Consider the following 24,262-nt stretch of genomic DNA (forward strand, 5'->3'; position numbering starts at 1 on the left):
ATGTCTGAATGTTGGGTTGGAGGTATAGTACTTAGAGTCCTCTGTGTTTCTGGTACCATCTCTCTCCAGTGCTTCTGCCTTTTTGTCAACACTTCCAGAAAATCCTCTATTTGCTTTGATCTCCTATTGGACTTTTTCTTTGAGATGCTCATAGCTCTGGCTATATGTGCTGGAACCTGTGAATGTATTCTTTTGTGCTGTGAGGTAAATGGCTTCCTCTAAAAAGTCTCTAGATATCTTAGTCTGCTGTAGAACTTTTGGTTGATTATATATATGTTCCCTAGGCTTTCTTTTTTTCTTCTAGGTCAGTTGAAATCTCCTTTGGAAGCTGGCCAGGTCTCATCTGCATTGACTTGCCACTCCTTTGGTGATGGATTGGGGGCTGCAGGCTTGGAGTTGAACTGCAAGTCAATGGGAGAAAACAGTATGAAGACAGAACCGACTTCTCCTCTTGCTGAGTTACAAGAGATTTCTACTGTGGCAGGTTCCTATTTAGTGTTAACTTAATCCTCTTCTACATATACTTTGGCTTCTGCTTTGATTGTGAATTTAAAGAAATGGACTTTTTTAATGCTGTTTTTTTCTACCTTATAATTTTAATGCTATATCCTTTTCATTTCTGATATTGTTAGTGTTCCCTCTCTTTTGATAAGTATAGCTAGAGATTTATGAATTTGTTGATGGTTTCAAAGAACCAATGTTTTACCTTAATTTCAGTCTTTTAAAAATACTATTGATTTCTCTTTTTTTTATTTTTTATTTTTTTGGTTTTTTAAAAATTTCTGTTCTGATCTTATTTTTCTTCCTTTACATTTCCTAGAAACTTAGGTCATTGGTTTTAGATTTTCTTTTCCAGTATTAGCATTTAAAGTTAGAAATTTCTAATTAAGCACTGCTTTACCTACCTCCTACAAATTTTGATATGTTGTATTTTCATTTTCATTCAATTCAAGGTCTATTGTGATTTATTTGTTGATAATGGGTTACTTTGAAGTGTGTGGTTTCATTTCTAAGTATTGCAGTTTTTAAAGATACCTTATTACTGATTTGTAATGTAATTCCATTTTGGCCACAGAACTTACTTTGTAGGATTTCAGGCTTTTAAAATTTGTTGGGACTTATTTTATGGCTCAGCATATGATCTGTCTGGGTGAATGTTCCATATACACTTGAAAGAAAAAAATGTGTGTTCTGCTATTATGTATCTGTTCTATATATGTCAATTAGGTCAAGGTGATTGATATTTTTCTAACGTATATCTTCATTGATTTTGTTTTTGTTTTTGTTTTTTTTTTTTTAAATCTAATTCTATCAGTTACCAAGAGAGGGATGTTAAAATCCTCTAACCATGATTGTGGATTTATTTGTCTATTTCTCCAAAGAATTCTGTCAGTTTTGCTTCCATGTATTTTGAAGTTTTGTTATTAGGGGCATAGACATTTATCATCGTTGTGTCCTCTGGATGAATTGTCCCCTTTGTAATGTGAAATATGCTATCTTTGGTAATAGGCTTTGACTTGAAGTCTGCCTTATGTGATACTACTACGGGTACTTTTGCTATCTTTTGCTTTCTGTATGCATGGTGTACCTATTGCTGCCACTTTTCTTTCAACATAACTGTGTCTTTAAATTCAAGGTGTGTCCTTTGTAGATAGTATGTACCTAGTTGGATTTTTTTAAAAATTTTTATTTATTTATGATAGTCACACACAGAGAGAGAGAGAGAGGCAGAGACATAGGCAGAGGGAGAAGCAGGTTCCATGCACCGGGAGCCCTACGTGGGATTCGATCCCGGGTCCCCAGGATCGCGCCCTGGGCCAAAGGCAGGCGCCAGACCGCTGCGCCACCCAGGGATCCCGGATTTTGGTTTAATCTGCAATGTGTAGTTTGTTTACATTAAATGTAATTATTGATATTGCTGCTTTTAGATCTACCAATTTACTTTTTGTTTTCTGTTTACCCTGTGTCTTGTTCTTTTCCATCTTTCCTGTTTTTTTAGGTTAATTGATTTCTTTTTTAAATTTCATTTTAATTTATCTATTAGCTGTACTTCTTAGCATTTGTTTTAGAGGTTACTGTACGGATTATGATATATATCCTTACCTTTTCACAGTTTACTTTTTTTTTTTTTAATTTTTATTTATTTGTGATAGTCACAGAGAGAGAGAGAGAATGAGGCAGAGACACAGGCAGAGGGAGAAGCAGGCTCCATGCACCAGGAGCCCGACGTGGGATTCGATCCCGGGTCTCCAGGATCGCGCCCTGGGCCAAAGGCAGGCGCCAAACCGCTGCGCCACCCAGGGATCCCCACAGTTTACTTTTAATATTGAACCACTTTATATAAAATGTGTAGCCCATTAATCCTTCCCTCTTTTATGTTCTACCTGTCTCATGATATATTTATATATGCTATAAACCCACAATACAGCCTAATACAGCCTAATTACAGCCTAATAATTTTTGCTCTTGATAATTGATGAGGAAGACAAAAGAGGCTTTTTTTTTTTTTTAAAGAGGCTTATGTATGTACATATTTACCATTTCCAGTTCTACATACCTTCCTGAAGATTTCTTTTCACCCTAAAAATTTTCCTGTAGTTTTTCTTATAGTGCAGGTTTCCTGGTGACAAATTCTCTGGTTTTTGTTTATCTGAACAACTTTATTTAACTTTCAATCTTTTTTTTTTTTTTTTTTAACTTTCAATCTTTTTTTAAAAGATTTTATTTATTCATGAGAGACACAGAGAGAGAGGCAGAGACATAGGCAGAGAGAGAAGCAGGCTCTGTGCAGGGAGTCTGATGTGGGACTCGATCCTGGGACTCCAGGATCATGCCCTGGGCCAAAGGCAGGCACTCAAACGCTGAGCCACCCTGGTGTCCCTAACTTTCAATCTTGAAGGATTATTTCCACTGGGTATAGAATGTTGGGTTTACAGGTTTGCTTTGTTTTGTTTTTCTGCTTAAGTACTATAAAGATGTTGTTCATGGTCCTCTGGCCTCAGTTTCTGAAGGCAAGTTATTGATCATTCATATTGTTTCTCTGTAATGTGTTATCTTTTTGGTTGCTTTTAGAATTTTTCTCTTTATCATTGCTTTTTGGCAGTTTGTCTATGGTGTGTGTGTGTGTGTGTGTGTGTGTGTGTGTGTGTGTGTGTGTTAACCTGTTTGGGAGTCACTGAGCTTGAATTTGAAAATCAATGTTTTTTCTTCAAATTTCAACCATTATTTCTGTGAATATTTTTTGTGTCTTATTCTTTTGTCTTCCTTTTTTGGTGATTTCACGTTAGAATTAGGTTAGCCTATTTATTTATTTATTGCTTAAGATTTTATTTATTTATTTATTTATTTATTTATTTATTTATTCATGAGAGACAGAGAGAGAGGCAGAGAAACACAGGCAGAGGGAGAAGCAGGCTCCCCATAGGAATCCCTATATGGGGGATCCCTGGGTGGCGCAGCGGTTTAGCGCCTGCCTTTGGCCCAGGGCGTGATCCTGGAGACCCAGGATCGAATCCCACGTCGGGCTCCCGGTGCATGGAGCCTGCTTCTCCCTCTGCCTATGTCTCTGCCTCTTTCTCTCTCTCTCTCTCTCTGACTATCATAAATTAAAAAAAAAAAAAAAAAAAAAGGAATCCCTATATGGGATTTGATCTCAGGATTCCCGGATCACACCCCAAGCTGAAGGCAGAAGCCCAACCGCTGAGCCCCCAGGCGTCCCTAGGTTAGCCCTTTTAATACTGGGCCACAGGTCACTAGGACTTGTTGACTTTTCTTTTTTACTTTTTCCCCCCTCTATTTCAGATTGAATAATGTCTATTTTCAAATTCTTTCTTTTCGCAATTCCAATCTGCTGTTAAGCTCATCTAGTGAATTTTTTATTTCTGATGTTTTTTAGTTCTAGAATTAATTCCCTTTTTTTCCTCTAGATTCTCTGGTGACACCTTGGAGTATGTATATTCATTATGAGCATAGTTTCAATAGTTGCTTTTAAGTCAGTGTCTACGAAATTCGACATCTATTATCTTGAAGTTAATCTCCACTGATGGAATTTTCTCTTGCCCACAGATCACATTTTCCTTTTTCTTCATATGTCTAATATTTTGGATTGCATCCCTCCTGCACATGATGTCTGATATGTTGTAGAGCTTGGATTGTATATGTTCCTCCAAAGAATGTTAATTTCTTTGTTCGCAAAGGCAATTAATTTGGCTGAACTCAGATTCCAGATTCATTCTCCTCTGCAGTAGGCAGCAGCTGAAACCTCTGCTCAGTTCTTTTAGCTTTTGCTGGGCCGCTTGAAACTGTACATTCAAATCAGCCAGAGATTTAGGCAGAGTTTATATGAAGAAGTTGAGGCCATCCTTTTGTGGCTGTCTTCTTTTTAGGACTTTCTCCCTCATTTTCTAGCTGTTGTAGTTGCACTGAACTACTCTCTTATTTCTTCAACCAGTAAGATTAAAGGTTTCTTGAGTTTTAGCTACCAGTGTCACTGACTATATAGCCTGCCTTTAGGTGAAAAGCTTTAAAATATGGGAAACTTACTTAGTACCCTTCTCTTATTCCAAATATCCGACTCTTGTTTCTGCTTGCTTTTTGTTGCTCTTTAGTGCCTTTTCATATTTGGTTTATAATTTTTTTCCAGCTTATAATGGTTGTATGCAAAAGGGATGTTCCAATGTGAACTTTTCTAACATGACTAAAAGAGAAAATGTTATGTACCAGACAGCTTAGGAATTTGTACACATTCATGACTACACAGAGGGATTTTTTTTTTCCTTTAAATAGTGATTGCTTATTGCATTAATAGCTACTTGGATGTAACATTTCTATAATATTATATTTGTGGTAAATGTTCAGAGTCCAGGATGGCGCTGAATATGAATAAATCTTGATCTTTGCCTTTTACAGTGAAGAATATCTAATCCACTTTTTTTGTGTGTATGTGTATTTATTTTATTTTCCTTCTTAAAAAGCAGTATGAAAGTAATAGATCTACTCATCATAAAGAATGTCAATATAAAGGTATTAGGAGTTAAAGTGAGAAGTGTCCTCTATCTTGCTCTTTCCCCTTGGGTAAACCTCTGTTACTGATTATTTTTCTCGATCCTTTTCTATATGTTTACATAGGTAGGGAAACAATTAAGATTTTTATTGTTTTTAAATGCAGTTGGATTAATTCTAGGCTTATTGTTCTCTGACTTAAGAGTCTTCTTGAGATCTATCTTTGTCAGTACACCTGTTTCATTCTTTTTAATGATTGAATGTTAGTGTCTTATAAGAATGTTCCATCATGTATTTAACCATTTCCCTTTTGATGGACATTTAGAGTGTTTTCTGAGCAGTCAGTATTTCAAACAATGATGCAGTGGTATTCCTTGAGCATATATTTTTGACCACTTGGTGAATAGCCCTTTGAGATAATTTTCTTTTAGTGTAATTGCTGGATTTGAAGGAATGCACTTTTTATTTTTATTATTATTATTTTATTTTTTTAAATGATTTTATTTATTTATTCATGAGAGACAGAGAGAGAGAGAGGCAGAGACATAGGCAGAGGGTTGATCCCGGAATTCTGGGATCAGGCCCTGAGCGAAAGGCAGATGCTCAACCACTGAGCTACCCAGGTGTCCCGGAATGCACATTTTAAATGGCATTAAACAAATTACCCTCCAAAAGACCATTCCACTTAATATTGTGACCAAAAGTATGGTAGAGCACATTTTTCCTTGTATCCTTGCTATCTACAGCTATCATTCATATTTTAAGTTATCTCAAAAAATGTTAACGTTTGGGCAGCCCGGGTGGGCTAAATAATTTTTAAATAAATTTGAAAAAAATGTTAATATTGGAAACAAGACTTCATTTTTTAAGTTATGTGGGGTTTTTATTTTTACTTATTTATTTATTTTAAAGATTATATTTATTTATTCATGAGAGACACAGAGAGAAAGCAGAGACATAGAGGGAGAAGCAGGCTCCGTGCAGAGCCCTGCATGGGACTCAATCTCTGAACTCTGGGATCACGCCCTGAGCCAAAGGCAGATGCTCAACTGCTAAGTCACCCAGGCGTCCCTATGTGGGTTTTTTTTTTTTTTTCCTATGTGGGGTTTTTAAATGATATTGAGCAGTTTTTCATGTGTTTATAGAATATTTTTCATCTATTTTTCTTTGAATTTTCTTTGCTCACTTCCTGTAGGGTGGTTTTTACTATTGATTTGCCAGATTTTCTTTGTATACTATGGATACTGATCCTTTGTCTTTTATATACATTGTACTTTATTTTCTCTTGGTCTATCACTTGTCTTTTACTTTTATTTATTGTAATTTACAATACTGAAATTAAAAATTTTAAATCTAGGGACGTCTGGTTGGCTCAGCAGTTAAGCATCTGACTTTGGCCCAGGGCGTGATCCTGGAGTCCCAGGATGGAGTCCCACATCAGGCTCCTTGCATAGAGCCCACTTCTCTCTCTGCTTGTGTCTCTGCCTCTCTCTCTCTCTCTCTGTCTCTCATGAATAAATAAATAAATATTTAAAAAATTTTAAATCTACTTTATTTTCCTTCAGTATTTAGGCAATATAGTTATGATCATAATATACATCCAATCAATATTATTACATATATATTTTACCAAAGTAAAAAAATCACATTAATTATTATATAAGCCACCCTTTAAAATTTTTCATGAAATCCAAAATGTTTCTCACTGATAGCTCATACTCCTAAGTTCTTAATCAACATTCATCTTTAAAAATTTCTTATTTTGTAAAGTTTGACTTAGGGAGAAGGGAATTAAGTGTAGGTAAACTCTGGCATCTCCTAGGCCTGAGGCCTAAGGGCTTGCAGGGTAGCTGCCTTCTGGAGTAAGGCAGGCTTAACAAGAGGAAGACATCGCCTTTTGGAGAATTTAGCCAGAAATGAGCTCTGGAATCAAATCTCATGAGGTTCTATTGATGACATGGTTTTGGACGTGGGAAGTGTTCCCTTGGTAAATATAGGTGGTCTGTAAACTCCCTTTCCAATGTGTGGATGGAGAGTATTGGCTCTGTTATTCTCAAAGTAGAGCTTCTTATGTATGTATGTATGAGCCCAGAGGGAAAATGAAGCTTGAGATTTATGGGTTGCGCATTGTTCCCTGGAGAAGAATATGATGAGAAGTTCCTTTAGTGAGAGACTTGGGGAAATAGTAAAGGTTGAATGGAAATTGTTTTTCTGCAGTTAGGGCAGGAAAGGTGGGAAGAGATTTTGCTGACGTGGATATGAAAGCTTCGATTGCACATCTTTTTTTGCTCAGTTGGAACACCCTAAGAACCTGCTGAGTACCAGGCACTGTGCTAAAATAAGTAGTGTCACTGATACAAAATCATTAATACTTTGTGCCTGCCTGGAAGACCATCTTAAGAGACATGACATTTAAGCTGAATCTTGATGAATGAATAAGTACTATCCCATGAGTGATAGATGGGCGTTATGTATTTCCAGCAGAGGGAACAATATAAGCAAAGGTGTAGCACATTTCCTATTATGTTATTTCATTGGAGAGAAGGTAGTCAATTGAATATTTGATGAATTTGTATTTTGACACTGCATACTTATAACTTTAATTTTAGCTATCATGTAATCTGTACATTTATATCCTCATTTGTGTTGTACTAAATCTAAGTCTAATTTATATATTTAACAATGAATATAAGATTTGAAAATCTTTACTTCTAGAAGGGCAAATTCCAAATATTAGGAATAATTTAAATTATAAATAGAAAATTTTACTTTGTTAAAAAGTGAACGACATTTAAATAGTTTTGTTTTTAACAGGACCATTTATAAGACTGACAACATAATGAGTGTATGTCATCAGAATTGCATACTTCTATTTGGATAATTTCAACTTGGGAGGGATGGATTATTTTAAGCCTCTTGTTAAGCCTGCCTTAGTCCAGTTTGGGACTTGGACTTATGACCCTTGAGATCAAGAGTCAGACGTCTAACTGACTGAGTCACCCAGATGCTCCAGGGGGATTCTTGACCACACCCATGTGGGTTAACATTAATGCTATAGGAGAGCGCAATCTTCACTCCTAGGCTCCTCCATGGCGCTTTAGGTTGGTCTTTTGTCCACGGGTACAGAGTGTTATGCCTCGTCTTGCGGGCCCCTTTTTGGGTGTAAAGATGGCACCTGTTTAGGGTGCTCGTAGGAGGAGGGATGGTGAGGGCGGGGAGGGGAGGGGGAGGGAGGGAGGGTAGGGGGGGGGGAGGGGAGGGGGGGAGGGGGAGGGGATTAGGGAGGGGAGGGGAGTTGGGAGGGGGAGGGGAAGTATTTGTCTTTTTCGAAGGAGTACTTCATTCTTCATCCTTACTTCTTCATTCCTCCTTCCTTTCTTCTTTCTTTTTATGATTTTACTTATTTGCTTGACAGAGAGAGAGCACAAGCACAAACAGGGGGAGTAGCAGAGGGAGAGGGAGAAGCAGGCTCCCCACCAAGCAGGGAGCCCAATGTGGGGCTTGATCCCAGGACCTTGGGATCATGACCTGAGCCAAAGACAGATGCTTAACCCACTGAGCCACCCAGGCACCCCTGATCTACCTTTTCTTGCTGAGCCTTCTGTCAGGGGGAGGGCTCTTCTCCTCCCAACTTACTTTTCTGTCAGAGAAAAGTAATGGAGAAATGGACTTGATGTACAAATGAGGTGGAATTTAATCTCAGAACTTGACTGTTTTGATGTGGAGAGCTCTAGATGACAGCCATGTCCTTATATTTCAGCAGAATAAGCTCTTAAATTATATTGTCACAAGGGTGGTATTATGTTAGACATCCCTTGAAATTGATCATGAACTGTTGTTCCTACATCACTGTAAAATAGGCTATACACATGAGAGAAGTGAGGAGACTAGGCTAGAGGCTAAATCCAGTGCTTCTTTTGAATTTTACATATTTTGTGGAGTTATGAGTTCTTTCCAAAACACACACACACATACAGTTTCTATCGTGTCAGTTAATTTAGATGTTTTTCTGGTTTGTGGAGAGGACAGAAATAAGGTAAAGGGAGGGTAGGAGACATGAGCTTTGGGAAGGGATGATGGTAAGATTTCATGTCTTCTTTTGCTTCTTCAGGTTACACACAGGATTTTGTGAGGAATAATTTTGAAACCACTGCAACTAACTAAAGCACTGACCCATTTTTCTAAGCGAGTTTATAGCAATGGTAGAAGTCAAATAACCTTGAATTTGAGCTAGGAAGAGTAAGTGCTATAAGCTATTTGCTTTGAAAACTTAGAAACCAGAGGAGAATATAGTTGAAATTCTTCTACTTGGGTAGGCATTTGTTGAGCAATTCTTCTACTTGGTAGGCATTTGTTTGTAAAATAAATTATTAGAGTGGATGCCTTTAGAAGTTCAGAGATTTCAGATTATTCTCTAAATCTGGGCCCAACCTTGGCTAGTCACAGATTACCAGAGCTTTATGAAAATGGGCTGTAGTCCATTCGTTTGTTTTAGTCGACAAATATTTAGTGCCATTTAAGTGCCAGACTATTCTAACCATGGTTTAGATTCAAATTGTGGTTTAGATTCTAACCCACAGTCTTGATATGTTGTCAGTTATAAAATGACCAGGAAGTTATTTGTCACTAAAGTATTGAATGTTTACGAATGCTTTGCTTGTGAGTTAACCAGGCATGTTTTAGAGTAATGCCTATAATAGTTTTTGTAAATGATTTATTTTAAAATTAATCAGATCCTCTTTAATGTAATGCCTACAGTAGTTTAGCTTTCATGCACTTGTGTTCTCCATGTCATCTTGAGTAGGAGAGTCCTAGGGTTATAGCCATTGTAGTCTGGGAAATTATAAGTGTCTATGGTTTGCCATCAGGCATTTATGTACTGGTAGAGAATTGCTTGAGAATTCATTGTTCTAGGGCTAGAAAAATGAGATGTCTGGTCAGTGTTCTAGGTCTTTCTGTCTAGGGGAAGTGATAAGACTGCAGGTGCCTGTAATATAAGAGTAATAAATACTTAAAATTATGGGGTAGAATACTGGTGATAATAGCATATGCTTGCCACATGAAAGTTGAACTCAGGACTCACTTCTTGAGCCCTTACTATATGCCCAGGAGCTCTGTACTCTGTTGAGTATACAGAGATGAATGGGGCACTCTTGTTCTTAGTGTTCATTAAATGCTATTTGAATCTGACTCTGGGAGAGAGGTGATGTTTAGGTTGGTGGTTTGGAGGCAGGGGTAGAGGAAGGTGGTACTTTCACAGGGCCTTGAAGGATGAGTAGCAATTTGGCATTTAGAGATGGAAGCAGAGCAGCGTCAACTGCATAATCATAGAGTCTTTTCTGAGACTGTTAGGTGTGCTTTCTGACTTAATTGCAGGCTTTCTGTACGGTTAAGGCTGAGCAGATAAGTTACTGCCAAACTAAGGTCAGTTGCTTTAAAGAGTTGATGAGGACTAGTGACAATGCCTCATTCTCAGATAGGAAGGATAGCCCTGAAGTGTTCATCTGGATCTCTCTGTTGGTAAGGTTGCTTTCCTCCTACTTAGTTATTATTCTTAGGCCTTAAGGTATTTTAAAGTATTTTTTTCTGAATTATTTGAAAATAAATTACAGACTTCTACTTCAAAATATTTTGGTGTATATTTATTTCTTATATTACCATAATATAATTATCAAAATCAGGACCTTATTCAAGCTTGAGCAGAGATTTTGTTGGTACCTTTTACTTTATTTATGGAAGTGATCTTGTCTTTTCAGTATACTCTTTTTTGATAACTTGCTTTTTTATGTTCATGAATTTGAAAAGAAGTCCAGAGAAGTACAAGAATAATAAAACCAACATTCATGTCTCCAAAAGCCCAGAACTGTTGATATTTGTTCATGCATGCAACAGGTCCTTACAGTAGCCTGCAGTGACCCTGCTTCTTCTGGCCACCTGTTATCTCTCCTCACTCTCTCCTTCTGCTGATTCTGTTCCAGCCTCATGGCTTCCTTGCTATCCTGCAGACACAGCAGGTGTGCTCTTATCTGTGGGCTTGTCTTTGTCACACTTTTACTGAATACCTTTTACACCTGACCAGAGCAAATAGATCCATTGGAAGACTTGTTTCATCAGTTCAGTAGTGGGTAATATTGAATTAATTTGGTCTTTCATTCAATTACTTCAAGTAAATCAAGTCAATTACTCGACCATTTCTTATGTACCAAAACTTTTAATTTTATTTTTTAAAAGATTCTATTTATTCATTCATGAGAGACACAGAGAAAGTGGCAGAGACAGGCAGAGGGAGAAGCAGGCTCCTCGCAGGAAGCCCTATGTGGGACTTGATCCCAGGATTCTGGGATCATGCTCTGAGCCTAAGGCAGACGCTTAATCGCTGAGCCACCCAGGTGTGCCTGTACCAAAATTTTGATGGGGAGAAAGGAAAGCTGGAAAAGGTTAAGAACAGACAGAAAGTTGAATAACCGATCACTTTCACCTCAGGAAGACACTTACTTGTAAGAATGGACTGTCCTTGGAGCACCTGGGTGGCTCAGTGGTTGAGCATCTGCCTTTGGCTCAGGTTGTGATCCCAGGGTCCTGGAATCGAGTCCCACATTGGGCTCTCTGTGGGGAGCCTGCTTCTCCCTCTGCCTATGAATCTGCCTCTCTTTTGTGTCTCTCATGAATAAATAAATAAAATCTTTAAAAAAATGGACTATCCTGGATACTTCAGTTGATAGATGGTGAATTGCATTATGGATTGATTGTTCAGCTTAAATATTTCTAGAGCTGCCATAATGTTGAACAGCTCTTCAAAATTTCAAGTAAGTCCTGTTTTTTGATGCAGTGATTCTTTTTCTAAGATTCCTGTTGGATATGGGAATGAAAACTATCAACATGTATGATCAAATAATCTGCTTTGAAAATTAGTGTGAAAAGATATTTTAACTATGTTTCTAAAAATTTTAATATTAAATCACTTCAATTACTCATAAATTTTTTTCATGGAAAAACATAACATAGCAGGAAGTCGTCCCAGACTGTATGATTTAGTATGATCATCATTTTTGAATAATAAGGAGACAACAGGGATCCCTGGGTGGCGCAGCGGTTTGGCGCCTGCCTTTGGCCCGGGGCGTGATCCTGGAGACCCGGGATCGAATCCCACATCGGGCTCCCGGTGCATGGAGCCTGCTTCTCCCTCTGCCTGTGTCTCTGCCTCTCTGTCTCTCTCTGTGTGACTATCATGAATAAATAAATAAAATCTTTAAAAATAAATAAATAAATAAGGAGACAACAGTGAAGGGGGTTTTCCTTAATGTTTGGTTTTTAAAATGAAATAAGATTTCTTACAATCTGAGCACTAAGGTATACTAATTCTTTATGAGTATTAGTTCTTTTTTTTTTTTTAAGATTTATTTATTTCAGTGAGTGGGTGTAGGGCGAGGGACAGAGGAAGAGAAAGAACTCTGAAGCAGACTCCCTGCTGAGTGTGGGCCCACTTTGGAGCTCTATCCCAGGACCCTAAGATGATGACCGGAGCTGAAATCAAGGGTGGGCCACTTAACTGACTGAGCCAGCCAGGCACACCAGTGAGCATTAGTTCTTGATGAATTTTTGAACTCTGAATTAAGTCAGTTGGGACCTTCCTTTCTTCCTCCCTCCCTCCCTCCCTCTCTTTCTCTCTCTCTCTTTCTGATTTTACTTATTTATTTGAGGACCGCGAGAGAGGAGAGCATGAGTGGGGGAGGGACAGAGGAAGAGAGAGAAAGCAGACTCCCTGGGAGCAGGGAACCTGTTGTGGGCCTCCAGTCCCATGACCCCAGGATCATGACCTGAGCCAAAGACATGCTCAACTGACTGAACTACACAGGTGCCCTGGGACCTCAACTTAGTTCCTTATTTGTGTGTCAGAGAGAGGGCACACAAGGAGGGGGAGTGGCAGAGGGTGAAACAGGCTCCCTGCTGAGCAAGGAGTCCCAGGCATTCCTGGGACCTTTATTTGAAGAATTATTTATAGGGGTACCTGGCTGGCTCAGTTGATAGAGCATGTGACTCTTGGTCTCAGGGTTCTAAGTTTGAGCCCCATGTTGGGTATAGAGATTTCTTAAAAAGTCTTAAAAAATTATTTTATAAAGAATCATTTTGCTGATTTTTTCCCCCTCATAAATTTCAAAAACCACTACATGCCATGAAAAATTAAAACCAGGGGATCCCTTGATGGCTCAGCAGTTTAGTGCCTGCCTTTGGCCCAGTACATGATCCTGGAGTCCTGGGATCAAGTCCCATGTCAGACTCCCTGCGTGGAGCCTGCTTCTCTCTTTCTGTCTGTGTTTCTGCCTCTCTCTGTATGTCTATCATGAATAAATAAATAAAATCTTAAAAAAAAATTAAAACCAAGTAAGTAAAAAGTGAAACGTCTTCCTTTATATAGATAATATTCTCACTCTCAAGGGAGCCATGGTACAATTTGTTTTATGGCCTTACGTCCTTCCAGGCATAGTTCTGGTGCATATACAAACATACATATGCAGGTAAAGCTTTTAAAAAACACAGTAGTGGGATCATTTATGGTATTTTTCCGTGTTAGTTCATATCTCCTTTCACAATTACATATAATTTATTGTATGGGTATTCTATAATTTTTTAACTATATCCTGAAATTCAGACTTATTTCTAATTTTTCAATATTCTGTTTATAGGCAAAGAGCCTAATATTTGGCAAGGAGGACTTAGCCATAGTTGTACACTTCCTACTGGCTGGTGATACTGGGTCTGTTACTCCCGTCTACCAACCTAGTGCCTAAAGCCATCTGATGAGATGCCGGGTGCTATATAAATTTAGGCATAAACACAGTCCCTGTCTTTAGAGAAATTGCACAGCATGTGATACAACATTCCCCTCAACCCTCAAGGGGTACTTGTTAAAGCAGTGTGTATACTCTGAGTAAGAGGCTTAGTTAGAGTGGCCAGGTTTGAAGAGGGAATGCGTGGTACAAGTGATGTCAGTACTCCAGACAGGGTGGTGCCTTTGGAATTATTTAATTTGAGGGAGGAAGATGTGTTGATCTAGAACAGAATGATGTTGGAGCATGGGCTTAGTGGTGAGTACAGGATGATCTAGAAAGATGGCTGGGAGAGATTGTTTTGTTGAGGATTCATTCACCAGGAATGTATTATGTAAGTAAGCAGGAAGGAGGTGGTATCAATCATCAGAAACATCCCTGGAGGCCAGATGCTGTTGCATTAGTCATTATTTGGTGATTGCTGTGCTGAGCTGGTGCCAGTCTTGGAATTTCTAACCTGGGATGGAGTCACAATCTAGGAATCTGTGTGAAGGAAGCTTTTGATTGGCAGGGAGGGGAAGCCAGGGAAGGCAGAACATACCTAGTCTAGAGCAGAAGAGAAGTGTTAGCCATCCAAACACAGCTCTGACATTTGGGGCAAGCTTTGCCATCTTGTGGGTTAAATGCTCAGTGATTTTTTTTGTGAGGACAGTACAGAGGTTTGCATCTTCCTCCCTCTTAGCTGTCTTGTGACCTCAGAGTAATTTTCCTGCACATATTTTTCTGCATATATTAAAAAAATTATTTTAATTAAATAAACTCTACCCCCAAGGTAGGGCTCAAACTCACAATTCTCAAGATCAAGAGTCGCATGCCCTACTTTCTAAGGCAGCCAAGGTATCCCTCTGCATGTATTTTTAATAAGTTTTAAGACTGAAATAATTTCAGACTTTTAAAAAGTTGGAAAAGTAGTACAAAGAATTCCTGTATATCTTCAGCCAGATTCTTCCACTAGTTTGCACTTTGCCATGTTTGCTTTATTTATTATATTTTTAAATATTTTCTGTTTATATCTGAGAGACACAGAGAGAGGCAGAGGCAGAGGGAGAAGCAGTCTCCCCACGGGGAGCCTAATGTGGAACTCAATCCCAGGACCCTGGGATCACAACATGAGCAAAAAGTAGATGCCCAACCTCTGAACTACCGAGGCGCCCCTGCCATGTTTGGTTCATTGTTCTTTTTTTTTTTTTTTTAAAAGATTTTTTTTTTAAAGTAGGCTCCACACTGGGCAAAGCTTGAACTCACAACCATGAGATCAAGACCTAAGCTGAGATTAAAAGATGGTAGTTTAACCAGCTGAGCTACCAGGTGCCCCCCCCCCCCCCCCCCCCGCTTTTAGGTAATCTCTACACCCAATGTGGGACTTGAACTCAGAACTCCGAGATTCAGTCGTATGCTCTACTAAGCCAGCCTTTTAAAAAAGTATTATTTCTGAATTGTTTGGTATCAGTTGTAGAACTTTACCCAGAGATATTTCAGTGCTTATTTCCTAAAAACAAGGACATTCTCTTACATTACTACAATATGATTATCAAAATCAGGACCTTATTCAGATTTCCTCAGTAGTTCTAATAATATCCATTATAGCAAAAGTTGGAAAAACATTTTTTCCTGGTCAGGATCCAATCCAGGATTACATATTGGATTTCATTGTTTGTTTCTTTAGTCTCCTTTCATCTGAAATAATTCTTTAGTCTTTGTTTTTTATGACCTTGACATTTCTGAAGGATATGGTGTCCCTCAGTTTGGTATCTTCTGATGTATCCTCATGATTAGATTTAGGTTATTAACTTCTAGTGGAAATACCATGTAAGCAGGATGTTCTTTTTAAGTGCATTCTATCAGGAGGCATGTGATATCTGTTTGTCCCATTTATTGGTGATGTTAACTTTGATTACTTACCTAAGATAGTATCTGTTCTATTGTAAAGCTATTATTTTTCCCTTTATAGTTAATAAATTTCTTGTGAGAGGATACTTTGAGGCTCTGTAGATATATTGTTTTTTCCATGAAACATTTACCTACTACTTCAGCATCCGTTGGTATTTCCTGTACAGAACAGTTTTTACTCTGATGGCTGCCAAATAGTGCTTTCTAACTTTAATAATTTCTCTTAACATTTTATTAGTTTGTATTCTGTTATAAGGAAGAGCTCTCCCTTCTTTCTTTATTTGTATCCACATGGATTCATGGATTCTGTCTTTGTTCTATGGGTTATAATCTGTGTCTGTCATGTTTTTTCTTTTTTAAAGATTTGGGGCGGGGGGGAGAGAGAGCGCGCGCGCATGAGCAGCTGGAGAGGCAGAGGGAGAGAGAGGATATCAAGTAGATACCCTGTTGAGCATATAGCCCATTTTGGGTCTGGCTCTCACAACCCTGAGATCATGACCTCAGCCGAAATCAAGAGTTGGATGTTAATTGACTGAGCTACCCATGTGCCCCATATGTCTGTCATTATTTATTTAATACCCACATTGTCCCAGATTTGGTCAGCAGGAGCCTTTCAAACTGGTTCCTGTATCTTTTTCATTCTGCAAGCACTTCTTTATTATTTTTAAAGATTTTATTTTATTTACTTATTTTTTTAAAGATTTTTAAAATTTATTTTTAAAAGATTTTACTTATTCATTTGAGAGAGGGAGTACATGCATGAACTCGGGGTGGGCAGAGGGAGAGGAGAAGCAGACTCCCCATTGAGCAGAGAGCCCAACTCAGGGCTGTATCCAAGGACATAGGGATCATGACCTGAGCTGAAGGCAGATGCTTAATGAACTGAGCCACCCAGGTGCCCCTAAGGATTTTATTGTCCTTTTTAAATTTCATTTTTTTTAATTAAAATTTTTTTAATTTCTTTTTTTGAGAGAGAGAAAGCATGAGCAGGGGCAAGGGCAGAGAGAAAAGCAGGCTCTCAGCTGAGCAGGGAGCCGGATTAGGGCTTGATCTCAGGATCCTGGGAAGGCAGATTCTTAAGTGGCTTAGCCACCCAGGTGCCTCCTGATTTCTCTCTCTCTCTCTCTCTTTCCTCCTTCCTTCCTTCCTTCCTTCCTTCCTTCCTTCCTTCCTTCCTTCCTTCCTTCCTTTCTTTTCTTTCACTTTCTCTCTCTTTCTCTCTCTCTTTCTCTTTCTCTTCTCTTTCTTTCTTTTCTTCCTTCCTTCCTTCCTTCCTTCCTTCTTTTCTTTTCTCTTTTCTTTCTCTTTCTCTTCTCTTCTTCTTCTTTCCTCTTTTTCTTTTCTTTTCTTTTTTTTCTTTCTTTTCTTCTTTCTTTTCTCAGAGAGGCAGAGACATTGGGGATCCCAATGCGGGACTCGATTCCCGGAGCCTGGGATCTCGCCCTGATCTTGCCTGGATCTGGCCCTGATCGGAAGGCAGACACTCAACCACTGAGCCATCCAGGTTGTGTCTCCCCCCGCCCCGCCCCCCCCCATTTCTTTTAAATGGAAAATTGTATTTAGAAACCACAATCTGAATGTGAGATATGCTGCTGCTTCTGAGGTATACAGAGAAAATGTAGAAGTTCCTCTTTACCTCCCTCCGTTCCTAGTCCACGCCCATTTCCAGAAATAACCACTACCAACATCTTAATTTCTGTCCCCTGGTTTCTTCTCTTTTCATCTAAAAAGATAATATTTATTTAAGTAATCTCTGCACCCATTGTGGGGCTCGAACTCACTACTCTCAGATCAAGAGTTACATGCTCCTCTGACCAAGCCAGCCAGGCATCCCGTTTCCTATGCATTTTTATAATATCTTTTTTTTCCTCACCTGTTACCATACATGGGTTCATATACTATGGTATGGACTGGGTAACTTTCTGTATGGATATCTTAAGATTATCCATATCAGTAAGCATAGAGCTACTTCATTCTTTTAAATAGCTGATTAGAATTATATAATGCAGACTTCTCATAATTTATATAACTGTTCCTCTACTTAAGGACATATTTAAGGATATTTTGCTTTTATTTGATGCATTTGACTGGACTTGCTGTGAATATTTAAATCTATTCATGTTTGATTGATTGCCTTCTATTGCTTCAGAGCTGATAAAATTATTTCTTCACACACCTGAAAAATGTTCTACCCATTATGTCAAAAAAGTATTAAACTGCTGGTATCACATGATGTCTTTGCTGACGGGAATACCAACTGTATTAGGAGGTGGTGCTGCTGAGGGTACATACATAAGACAGTGAGAAGTGGCCCTTATCTTCTGGCTGGAAAAGTCGCAAATAACAGGCTCCAGGAACAGATCCGAAGTGCTTAAGATGGGGTGCATCAGTCATTTATGCCAGGAGTTGATGGCATATGGTCCCTAAGAGCCAGTGCCATTTTGACAACTTCCTAGATGTTGAGTAAGCTGAGTCTGGATAGAAGTGAACACTGGCCAAACCATGGTGGAATGGCAATGAGAGGGCAAAGCCTGAGTGGAGGTGTGAACTATGAGACCGTGAAGCAGTTGGCTGACAGCTGCTGAGGCCTCATTGTGGGTTGATGGGAGGTGAGTTTGGAAAGCAAGGTGGTACTTAAATTGACATGAGCTTGGAATGCTAGGGTATGGTCAGTGAGAATAAATATCACCGTCATAATCCTCTGTGAGGTTTGAGGTTCTGGCAATGGGTATTTTAAAAAAGGGTTAAATAGGATTTTATTTCTAAGCACATTTCAGGAAAACATCCTTTAAAAAACTTCTTTTAGTATAAAATTAATGTATGTTTATCATAAAAGTATAAAACATTATCCAAATAGAAAATGAGAGGGTTCTGATCCTGCTCTATATTATCTACTGCTATGTAACAATTTTAACCACAAACATGGTGACTTAAAACAACACATTTATTTTTTTATAGTTTCTGTGGATAAGGAATCCAGGCAGAGTAGTCTGCAAGACTGTAGTCAAAGAGTTGACCAGGGTTGTGTTCTCATTTGAAAACTCTGCTGGGGAAGGATTTGCTTCCAGGCTCACATGGTTATTGGCAACATTCAGTTTTCTTGCAGGCTGTCAGACTCAGAGCCACAGTTCTTGCTGGCACTTTCAGTTACTTGTCCTTTTGTCTCCTAGTAACTGCTCCTACGTTGACAAAAGATGGTAGTGTCCCATAGTGGAAGATGTATATAACTGGGTGGTGCCATCAGTGACATATAATACAGTTAACTCCCATTGGGAAATACACACCTGTGTGAGACCTGGGATCTACACAGACTGTGTGTGGCTCAGTGGGCCTTATGGGCAGCCAATGGCTCTCCTAGTCCTTTACCGTGCTTCTAGCACCATGTTTCTTTCACCACAGGAACACTGTTCTGGGGAGTAGTATAATACAGAAATATAAAAGCATTGTGTTCTTTCTGTTGTGACGTTAATATGACTATTATACCTAATTAGATAATAAAGCGCAAAAGAGTAGAAAACACTTGTTTTTCTTTTTACTTGAAGTCTCATAACCAAAGGGTTGCCGTTATTTATACTATTATATTGTGTATATTTTTCTTATAATATTTTGTTTTGATCGTAGTATTTCTCTTGTGGGTTTTCTTTGGCATAGTTATGCTATGCATATTCTTTTTTTTTCTTTTAAAGATTTATTTATTTATTCATTCAGAGAGAGCAAAGAGAGAGGCAGAGACACAGGCAGAGGGAGAAGCAGGCTCCATGCAGGAAGCCCGATGTGAACTCGATCCTGGGTCTCCAGGATCACACCCCGGGCTGCAGGTGGCGCTAAACCGCTGCGCCACCAGGGCTGCCCTATGCATATTCTTTTTAAAAATTATTTGAAAATGTAAAATATTTTGCTGGTTGCATCTTTTATTGTTCCTGTTGTGCTTTATTACCAAACTTGAGTGTGTGACTAATAAAGTTGGGCAATTAGATGTTAAAATTTTTCAGGTTGTGCCACTGATACACTGACCTCTGGCTGGGATTATGCGTACCTTTGATTTTTTTAAACAAACAACTATGAGGTTGGTGACAACCATCATGACAACTAATGTTCAAGTAACTAACTCTAGTTAATAATGGCTTTTCTCTTCTGTTAACCTCAAGGAAACATGTAGGAGCCTTGTGAAATAAGTATTTTCCCTCCCATTTGGTGAGGAAACCATCTTGGAGAGCCCACTTCTCTTGTTTAATGTTGTTCACCAAGATAAGTATCATAGGAAAAATAAGAATGGGGCATGTTCCCCATTTCAACATTTTAGAATAAAGAATGAGCAGAGCCAATTGTAGTACAGATAGAAAGGGATAGATACTATGAGATTTATTTTACATGAAATACTTAATGGGAATTCAGAGAAGGCAGGATAGATCATTTTCTGCTGAGAGGCCAAGGCAAAAACGTTATGCAAGTAGGTGGCATTTGAAGGATGTGCAGGGCTTGGTTTGCAAGTGCAAAAGGTAGGCTAAACAGAGGGAACAATGTGACCTACACTGGCCAAACTGGCAGCTTTCATTGTGCAGATAGGCTTGTCTTGGCTGTCATATGCAAAGACTAAGTTAAATTACCAAGTCTGGAAAATACCGTTTTTATATCTCTTTAAATTAGTTGGGTTCAAAAATTGTACAGTTTGCAAGGTCTTCATGAAAAAGGAAATGATTACTTAAATCTTGGGATGTTTATCTTTTTTGCTGTTGTTTCATTTTAACATGTCCCAAATATTTTGTTATCATTAAAAAGTTAACATAAACATTATATAATTACTATATAATATTTTTATCTATTTTTTGATTTGTGGATCCAAAATTAGAGTTAATTATGTAATTTATCAGATTTTTGTCAAAGGCTATTATCTGTAACTGATTTATACTCTATTTGCTGCTTGTCTCACCCCGATGTTTGTGTTGTTTTTTCCCAACAGTGCAGGGTAGATTATGGACAGGCTTATAATTGGAATGGTTTGTATATCAATAATTTATACTCACTGAGTTGAGTTTATGAAGGAATTTTACATATCAAACTTCTGTAGTTGAATATAATTCTCAAATCTTTCTTTTAATATTTACTCCTTTAGGCAACAGCTAGCGACTGATTTTGTCTCATTGATGTTGCCGTTTTGAAAAGAGCTCTTGGTTTGGTCAGGGGCTTTGTGACAGTGATACCTGGCAGTATGTTCTCTCCTGGGGAGTTTCTTTACTTGAGCTGCTGTGATTCTAGGACTACCTCTTAAAGGCAGTTTGGCCCACCTGAGTGCCATGCTTGCTTACCTTTGGAAGTCCAGCTGTTCCTACCTTCTGCTTAGCTGTGCGGAACCAAGGGTTTTCCTTTGAGGGGAAGAGTTTCTGTTCTGCCACCCTAACTTACTTCCTTTAGAGAAGCTTACTGGATTGGTAGACTGTCTGTCTTCATCCGTTCAGGCTACTATAACAGTATCTATAGACTGGATGGCTTAGGAACAAGACATTTGTTTCTCACAGTTCTGGAGCCTGGGAAGTCCAAGATCAAGGCACCAGCAGATTCATTGTCTAGGAAGAGCCTGCTTCCTAGTTAGTAAAAAGCAGTCTTCTCACTGTGTAGTCGTGTAGCAGAAGGGGCAAGAGAACTCTCTGGGGTCTCTTTAATAAGGGCCCTAGTCCCATTCATGTGGGCTCTGCCTTCATGACCTATTCACCTCCCAAAGGCAACCACCTCCAAATACTGTCACATTGGGGGTTAGGTTTTAATATCATAATTTTTGGGATCTATAGCACTATGAGACCATGTGAATCTTTATTTTAGCAGTTAGTTTGAGCACATCTTTTTGGAATCTCTGTCTGAACTAGAAGGAAATAGATGCATGAGTATATTGGGAATCTGCATAGATGAATTGAATTGGCTCAGGCAGTTCTATCCAGAGAGTGTAGATTAATTGGTGTCAGCCTGAAGGCTATCCAAAGGCTGTCCTCAGGTCTGTCCCACGAGATCTTTATCAACAACTTAGATAAAGACTCAAATATATAGAATTACAGAATCAAGGTTTATAAACTTCTTGGACTAAAATAATCTGATGGAGTTTGTTAGGGATAAATGTGTAACTTCCAACATGTAGTTTTACAAAACTATTTGAGGATAATGGAAACACACTTTAATTCATGTTTTAAAAAGGCAAACAACACAAAGTTCCGGATTTTTGGTGGACTAAGCTGGTACTTTCCAGCACCATGTAATGTGATTATTAAAAAAATAAAAACAAATCTATAAAACTCTTTGGCTGCATTAGTAAAAGTACCATGTTCTGAAAGGTGGGGGTAATAATTCTATTGAGTAGCCATATTAGGAACCTTCTGGTTGGTTTGGATTTCACATTTTTAGAAGGATGTAGAAAAACAGAATGCTTACAGAGTGATATGTTCCCAGCCAGAGCTTATGAGGGCTGGTTGGAGGAATTTGACTGTGGTTGATAATTATAATGGCTGTCTCCAGCTACATTCCATAAATGAATGTAAGCCTGTTTATCAAGATGTATTTAATACTTTAAATGACCTTCTTTATGCCAAGCACCTATGTTATAGCCTTCCCTCAACTCTTTAAAATAGGTGGTATTTATTCTTTTTTTTTTTTTTTAGATGAGAAACCAAATGAGAATAGTTTAGAAAATGTGCACAACTTATTTATACAGCTAATGAAAAGTAAAGCTGGGATTTAAAAACAAGCTGATTCCATTATACCATATTGCCTCTAGCATGAGCACAGAGTGGCTGAAGGTGGTGGAGACTTCTGTTGTTCTGCTTATGAGCAGGTTAATTCCTTAACAGCTGTTCATAAGTCCCATTTATTTAGAAGTCCAAAATTAGACTATATAGTAGTAAGAACCAGTATTTATTGAGTGCTTAGTATGTGCCAGACACTTTTCTAGGATCTTTGCATGTACTAATTTAATTCTCACAACTTTGTGAAGTAGTTACCACTAATCTCTCCACCCTGCACATGAAGAAGCTGAGGCAGGAGGAGTAAGTAAAGGAGTCAGGATTTGAACCAGGCCAGCCAGCTGCAGAGCCCACACTTTTAACCATCGTTCTGTCTTTGCCTTATGCAGATGATCAGTTGTGTATACACAAAGGTGCAGAGTTTTTGAATAGAGAGAATGGTAATTCTTCATGGAATTGGTTCAAAGTTCTCATTTTCAGCTCTTAGATTTTTTTTATTCAAAGATGCTCGCATTTTGGCAGTCTTCTTTGCCATTATAAATAAATATATCACAATAAACCAGGGCTACGAACACAAGCCGAAGGATACATGAATTTACTGTGGCTGAACTTGACTGCTGTAGTTCTCAGGTGGTGGCAGGAGGTGTTGATGCTCTCCTACTTGGACTTTAGCTTTGTTCATATGATGGTAGGTGGAGTTGTCTGCAATGATTTTTGTTTTTTTAAAGATTTATTTATTTATTTCAGAGAGGGAGAAGGGGGAGCATGAGCAGGGGGAGGGGCAAAAGGATAGGGAGCCAGAGAGAGAATCTCAAATAGACTGCACATGGGGCCCAGTCTCATGACCCTGAGATCATGACCTGAGGCAAAACCAAGAGTCACACAACCGATGGAGCCACCCAAGCATCCCTTGTCTGCATTGATTTTAAGACTGTCGTAATAGAAAAGGAATTATTAGGTTGAACCGTATGAAATAGCCAATATTTAACTTTCTTAATTACAAAAATGGCACATTCATATGGTTCAACTTTTAATAGGTCCAAGAGGAGTAAATTCCAGGAAAATTGCTTATAATTTCTTTTAAGAAATAATTTTAGGATATATTAGAGGTTTGAGGTTTGAATTTTTCCACTGACATGGTTTCCAGCACAACCATTTTTGTCTATGTATTCCAATTCATTTCATGTTACTATTCTTCTCTTAACTGCATCTTATTGATTCGAACCTCTTTTATCTCTTGTCATAGATAGAAAGTGATTTTAAGGCTTTTCTGCTTTGGGATGTATATGTATTTATATATAATTTCTTACTTGTTTAAATTGTCCATAAAATGGCATCCATCAGATCACCAAGCATAGCAGCTTTGTAATCATACCCTAGTGCTGATTTTGAAATACAGAGAGTGATTTAGATTGAGTTTAAAATTTTTAAAATATGGGCAGCCCCGGTGGCGCAGCGGTTTAGTGCCGCCTGCAGCCCGGGGCGTGATCCTGGAGACCCTGGATCGAGTCCCACGTCGGGCTCTCTGCATGGAGCCCGCTTCTCCCTCTGCCTGTGTCTCTGCCTCTCTCTCTCTCTCTCTGTGTCTCTATGAATAAATAAATAAAATCTTAAAAAATTTTTTTTTAAATATCTTCTGGTTATGGAATGCAGCTCTGTTTTTTGTCATTGATACATAACAGACCATTGCCTTCTGTTTGTTTTTTTGTGGGGAGTATTTCAAACTTTTTTTGCCTCTTTAAATTTGGTCATTGACTTGAGTTGTCCTCATGTCTTCAAGATCCATTTATTTGGTTGCCTTTTTTTTTCTGACTGTCT

The 24,262-nt window shown here is 38.5% G+C and overlaps 1 protein-coding gene across 1 annotated transcript in view; it reads left to right on the plus strand.

The window, feature by feature from the left end:
- PHF20 (PHD finger protein 20) overlaps positions 1 to 24,262 on the plus strand; it is a 195,742-nt gene that overhangs the window by 81,279 nt on the left and 90,201 nt on the right. The window contains exon 9 of the mRNA XM_038572167.1: positions 305 to 484. Coding sequence (XP_038428095.1) covers positions 305 to 484 — 180 coding nt within the window. The remainder of the gene's footprint in view (positions 1 to 304; positions 485 to 24,262) is intronic.

The sequence above is a fragment of the Canis lupus genome, chromosome 24 (assembly GCF_011100685.1).
Source record: "Canis lupus familiaris isolate Mischka breed German Shepherd chromosome 24, alternate assembly UU_Cfam_GSD_1.0, whole genome shotgun sequence".
Taxonomy (NCBI): domain Eukaryota; kingdom Metazoa; phylum Chordata; class Mammalia; order Carnivora; family Canidae; genus Canis; species Canis lupus.